The sequence below is a fragment of the Pavona decussata genome, unplaced genomic scaffold (assembly GCF_977016875.1).
Source record: "Pavona decussata unplaced genomic scaffold, jaPavDecu1.1 SCAFFOLD_49, whole genome shotgun sequence".
In the NCBI taxonomy this organism is placed as follows: Eukaryota; Metazoa; Cnidaria; class Anthozoa; order Scleractinia; family Agariciidae; genus Pavona; species Pavona decussata.
Window position 1 is genome coordinate 1,857,501 of NW_028145471.1, and position 6,271 is coordinate 1,863,771.

The 6,271-nt window shown below is 36.5% G+C and overlaps 1 protein-coding gene across 2 annotated transcripts in view; it reads right to left on the minus strand.

The window, feature by feature from the left end:
* LOC146481588 (uncharacterized) overlaps positions 1-3,117 on the minus strand; it is a 9,154-nt gene extending 6,037 nt beyond the window's left edge. The window contains exons 1-4 of one of the 2 annotated variants that reach the window (XM_085108379.1): positions 2,839-3,117; positions 2,284-2,354; positions 1,424-1,485; positions 496-559 (exon numbers count right to left, since the gene is read on the minus strand). In XM_085108379.1, the coding sequence (XP_084964505.1) occupies positions 496-559; positions 1,424-1,485; positions 2,284-2,354; positions 2,839-2,857 (216 nt within the window). In that variant the 5' untranslated portion in view covers positions 2,858-3,117. Of the gene's footprint in view, positions 1-495; positions 560-1,423; positions 1,486-2,283; positions 2,468-2,838 lie in introns of those variants that run through there. The other variant, XM_085108378.1, reaches the window with a different exon arrangement.
* Between the last annotated feature and the right edge of the window lie 3,154 nt (positions 3,118-6,271).

A 6,271-nucleotide genomic window follows, 5' to 3' on the forward strand; every position in this document is an offset into this window, starting at 1 on the left:
CATATTTCTTAATCTCAGTCCGGGTTTAGCAAGTAATTTGAAATAAAGGTTTAATTCTTGTAAAGCGTTGTTACTTAAGTATACGTGTGGAAACAGCTCTATACATTTTAATATTATTATTATTTTATAATTACTATTAAATGAGTATTGTCTTATACCAACATGTTGTCCATTTCCCCTCAATGGGTTCTCTCTAACTGATCAAACATCTTCAAGTAAATGGTCAAAGAATTGGAGAGATCCAGTGAAGAGAGTCTTTCCATTATGCAAGTAAACGTAGCAACAGAAATTTGAAGCTTTAAAACAAAGATCAACTTACGTTTCGCTTACTAAAGATTGCATTAAGTCCGTGATTCTAAGTTCGATTTTAAAAAGTCATTTAAATAAAGAATGTTTTATTAAGTAAAGCGTGAGTAGTTACGTGCAGACACTGCACTATGTATAAAATAATTTTAGTACTATTTATAATTGCTATTAAATGAATTCTGTTCATACCAGAAGCTTGTCCATTTCTATTTTATGGGCTTTCTCCAGCCCATCCGTCATCTTCCTCTTTTCACTGTACAAGTAAAAAAAAACAGCAAAGTTAAATATGGAGCATGCATGTTTGTTGATTGCCTTCGTCAGGTGTATAATAACTATAACAGAGAAGATCCGCTTCTATACAAACTACGGTGTTGATCCGGTGGGGGAGTGGAAAAGAATGTTTCGTTTTATGAACATAGTTAGGAAAAAGGTAAAGTCGCACTAAAGCCTAAGTGGCCCACACGGCTGGAGCTTATATAGCCAGGTTTCTGTAGCATGAAGCAACTAGGAGTATTGCTACTCCCCCCAGGATGGGATGCTGGTCCATCGCAGAGTTACCCCCCAGCAGTATGTCGCCGGTACCTATTTATACACCTGGGTGAAGAGAGACAATGTGAAGCAAAGTTTCTTGTCTAAGGAAACAACACAGCAATGAAGAGACCAACCTGGCCCTCAGATCCTCCGACCGTCCGATCGAAAGTTCAACGCGCTAACCACTAACCACCGCACCTCCTTATGATAGTATATAAAGTAATTTGGCCATCATAAGGACATTCGGGTAAAAAATGGGACTGTTTTCTAGTGATTCGAGCGCCGAAAGTGCGAGGTTCAAGAAGGACCCGAGAGTATGGTCCCCCAGGGACAATTTAATTTTTAATCCTGAAATAGTGCTTTTTGCTCAGTTTTCAAGTCACCTGGAGAGACAATTTTTATACTTTTCCAACTAGATTTGGACTGTTTTCCTTAAAACGATGGAAACAGGTCTGTATCCGCGCCTGTTACAATTTGCTTTAACGAAGGGCAAACGCTCGAAATCTCTTTACGGTGGCTGAAATCACCTCATTTAATTCTGTTAATAAAAACAAACATCCATTACTATAATAAACATTTTACATACTTTCCCAACTCTCTGATATTCTCGATCTGCTTCTCCTTTCCTTTGATGGAGTTTCTTAGCTCCTGGAGGAAAAAAGTCGATTGTGTTTCAAATGTGTTCGTTTCTCATAACAAAAGAGACTTTTTAAACCACGAAGACGCGTTTATACTGGAAAATCTTCTCTGTTGTTGGAAAAGACTGAATAAAATGTTTGTTAAAGCATGGTGTTGAAAAAAATGCGAACTTCTGCCGGATTATTTTAAAATGCATTGTTATTGCTTTGTATCCAGGAGGACAAAAACAAAAATCGATATATCTAACCAGTTTAATGGTCCAGTGTGAATATTGTTTTGAATGTCTTCCGGCTTTTATGTCGTAGAATCTCAATTTAAAGTCACCTTAAACCATTATGTGTGTTAGTACTTTTAAAATTGGGTTAGTTCAGTTCACTGTATATTAATAATATTATGACTTTCAAATACACTTCGCAGTTGGCTTAATAGCTCAGTTGGTAAGTGCTGTCCCAGCATGGCTGAGATCATGGGTTCGAATCCCGTTCAAACCAGAATTTTTTTCGAGCTTTTTTTTTTTTTTGCAGCTGCTAATAATAAAGTTGCGTGTATAACTGCGATAATCTCTCCTTCATTAAACACATTATTGCTGAGTATAACGAATCTTAAAACAAAACACCAAGAATTTCATGAAAATTACCAAAGAAGGCGCGTCATTCTAAAACTGGTGATTGTAAACCATAAGGTGATATATTCAACTTTTATTTCAACTGTAACTGAAAACTAATGATAGCCGGCTAAAGCAAGCATGTTTCTAAAAAAAAGTCATAAAATGCTGCAACAAATTAAAATGAAATGTAACAGTCTTACCATATTTTGCTTTTCTATTTCTTGTAGTTTCCTTCGGAGATCATTTCTATCGTCCGAGGTTGACTTCCGACCTAAGACAAACAATTTAAATGGTAGCCAATACATTTCGGAGATGTTTGTTGTATCAAAAAGGACGAATCGTGGTTAAATTGTTCTAAAATGCAAGCAACAAAGTTTACGGGAAAAAAAACGAACTGTCAAAAATGACGTGACCGTTGCTATGGCGTGTGTTATCTGGCGCGCGTTGTCAGGATTTGGAGCTCGTGCACGGAAAATGATTTGTTTGTGCTTCGCTATCTTGCATTTTGTTTTCTTTTTTTTTTTTCTTTTCTTACAAGAAGGACAACTGAACATCATTCTATCTCGGCTTTTCATTCGATCACTGGGCGACGTTGTTGGTTGATTTTCTGACAATTACTTTCTTTTTTCTTAAGTGAAGTAGAAAAGTTCCAGTTTACCTGAAAGCGCAAATTGTAAAAAAAATATGACTTAACCCTTCAACTACGAAAAACCTCTTGTCGCACAGTTTACTACGATGTTAGTTTGTAAATTTACCTTTCCTGTCGGGCTCCATTTTAAAATCAAGCTCTTGAATCTGCAGTATTCCGTGTAATAAATTACTTAGCAAAAGGACACGCCGTCAGCTAAACCAGAAAACTGTGAATAAAATTTCCTTTATGACGTCAGACGGACGTCAAAAATGGAATCTTGTGCGCGCTGAAAATCTCATTCGTCCAAACTTTTGTGGTAAAATATATTTTAATGGAGCTTATGAGCAAGAGCGAAGGAATCAAGTACAGTTGTTGTTTGTTCAATCGTAAGTTACTGGGAAGCCTTTTGTTTCGCTTCAGATAAAAACCGAAGGAAACGCGCGAGCGACCGCTTCATTTTCTCTACGCTTTTACACTCGCGCGTCGCATTTCATCGTTGGCTTGATCGTTCGCTTGAAGATTCCCGACAGAAATGAGACAGTTCCCATAGTCGATTTGAATTTCATATTTTCACGGAGTGTACGAACAAATAGCAGCTCAACTACAACAACTCAAAGCCACAATGAAAAAGCCAACCGGAGCTTTTGAAACAACGAACTGCGCATCGCGCGCGCTAACCCTCCCTTTGAATCGTTGTTATTCAATAGTGTACATCATTTATTCACCAGGTTCAACATATACCATCACATTATTTCCATTGCGCATATGCCACACATTGACATTCCAATCCTAGCAGTATGCAGGATGTTGGTCCCATGAACCTACAATTGCATGTTAATGGCCTTAGCTCCCACGAGCTTCTGTAGCTCAGTGGTGGAGCATCCGAACTAGTAATCGTAAGGTCTTAGGTTCGACTCCTGATAGGAGCACTCGGGTTGTTTTTTTTTTTTCTTTCAGAGTATGCCTGTGTCATTTACTGATTAATACATCATTCTCAGTGTACATCAGGTTATAAGGGATTGAATGTGAATGCAAGAACGAATGAGGGATCAGAAATATGAGATAAATGAAAAATAAACAGAAAGCCAAGATAACCTACTAGTTTTTGTGTGGTGTACGTCATCTCGCGCGTGTTACAAGATCTGGTCATCTTTGTTTACCGTAGCTTTCACTTAAAGAGATTTTAAACTCAAAGAAATCTTAACAGGTGCGTAACATGACTAAACTGTTGTTAAAGGGTAGTTAAGAATGCGACAAGAAATTACTAACAATCGAAATAAGGTGATTGTTATCTTAGGGTGTGTCATCTCGAGCGCGCTGGTAAGATTTGATTGCCGTGCCGTCAACAGAAATGGTATGTTTACTGCTATTTTACCTTTTTGAAAAAAATGTAAATTAAAAATATTTTTCTTATTTTTTAATCAGTTACGCGAATGCTATAATTTCGATTGCGGGTAAAATCTTCTACAACATTCTTTTTTTCGTTTTTTTTTTTTTTTCGTGCTAGCTGAGTTTTAACTGTTGTATATAGGATCCTCTAAAGGATAGCATTTGAAATACACCTTTTGCCCTTCATTATCAGGAAATAAATTTTCATTAGCGCGAAAACATTGGTCAATAAAATTAACGTATAATCAGTTTAACTAGGAAATGAAACATTTCAGTTTGTGGCAGAGTCATTAAGGAGTTTTGCATCGAAAAGAAGATTCGTTAAGGCCAATTAGAATAGTTAGCGTTTTATCGAAAACAACATTCTTTAGTGCGAATGAAGATTCATTAACCTAGGGTTAACGTTCCCCTACGCGAATAAAATTTCAACTACAAAAGATTTTTAGTTACGTGGTTTCTGACTAATTTCCCAATGGATTTATATGGATGCTTAAATTTAAAAACGATGCTGTACATGTGCACACTGGTTTCGCAGTAATGGAGCACGGAGTTCGTCGAAACCGTATCCCAAATGAGCATCGTGAAAGGATAGTTAGGGCGTTTGAAGATCCCCGCGAGAAGAGTAGAAACGTGAACACGATAATTGCTAGAAATGTGCAGCGTAGTTTAGGTTGATGCAGACTTACATATACCACGATGTTTGAATGGGGAGTTGATTGAAGGATAGAGCTAAGACTTGCTTGATTGTTACGCTGACTGTATCTCTGTTGTAATGAATTTTTTTCCTCGTTAAAGAACATTAAGAAGCGTCTAATGTTTGTTCATTCCCTTAAAAGTTTGTTATTTCCATTAAATTGAACTGATATTCGCATTAATGAACGTTTTTCTCTATGTAAAACGCCTTATTGACGACACCGAAAATTAAAACGTTTGTCTATTTTCATACAATGATTGCACATTCGCTTTAATAATTTAATTTTTAACACTAATGAAAATGTATTTCCTGATAATGAAGGGCAAAGGTGTAATAGAGAGATTAAGCACCGCATTTGCGGCAAACGTGAGATTTGCGTTTATGTTTTCTTGAAAAAATGAATACATAGATGAGAAAAGTACAAGATAATTCTGGCCTTTGATGCTTATGCAAGCTACTCAATTTTTCTGAGAAACTGAAAACAGTGAGTGGTAAATGTTGTGTAAACATGGTCACGTGGTCATTTCTGAAGTTTGCCGTTTGCCGCAAACTTGGTGCTTAATATTTTAGAAGTAAACTGCAACAACGGTATCATTATAAATCGTGTCTTGCTGGGTAAAAATGGGAAATTTAAAAGTTTACCTTTACCTTGCCGGGATCCATACTTTAATTTAACTTTCGGGTTATCTGTTTTCCTTGAAATGAATAACTCAGCAAATGTACACGCCCTCCGCGAGACTCGGCAAACTGGGAAGTTAATTAAAAGTTCTCTTATGGCGTAAAAGAAACGCTACGATAAATTAATAAGAACCTTCCGTGCGTGGTAAAATCTTATCTTTTTCCAAAAAGTTGAAATAAGACGGAAGTTATTTAAACTCGTCAAAGACACAGTATTCTAGAGGCCCTATTCAAACGCCTCGCTAAACGTTGTACCCAATTAAATCCATCCTAATTAGCATAAATTAAGTTTGGGATTTGTAATTAAAGTCAATTAAATCTCCCACAGCTGAATTAGGTTTGACGTTTGGACTGTCGAGATACAGTCAAGAGTACAGTTCGACAAGACGTTTCTGCCGGGCCTAATATGCGAAATTTCATGCCCTGAAATTATTGGGATGACCCTGGCTTGTTACGCAAATTGTCTCGTTTTTACCTAGGAAATTCCCCAAAGCAAACGAACTGAAAAAAAATTTAATTGGTTTAATTAGCAGACAAAAACATACATATACGGATATTAGTTGGTTTGGATCTGTTAGCTGAGATCTCTTAATCCATATTTTTGTTTGACGTTACTTAGTTTTCAGTAATCTGATTGGTCAATCCAACGCTGTTTTTCCCATATTAGGATTTTGTTTGGTGGGAAAACGAACGAGGTTTTGTTTTGATCTTTTAACCAGTGCCAGATAAAACATTTAAATATCCAGAATATCACTTTATTAATTAGATACATGAAAACCAGTAATTTCTTAAGATA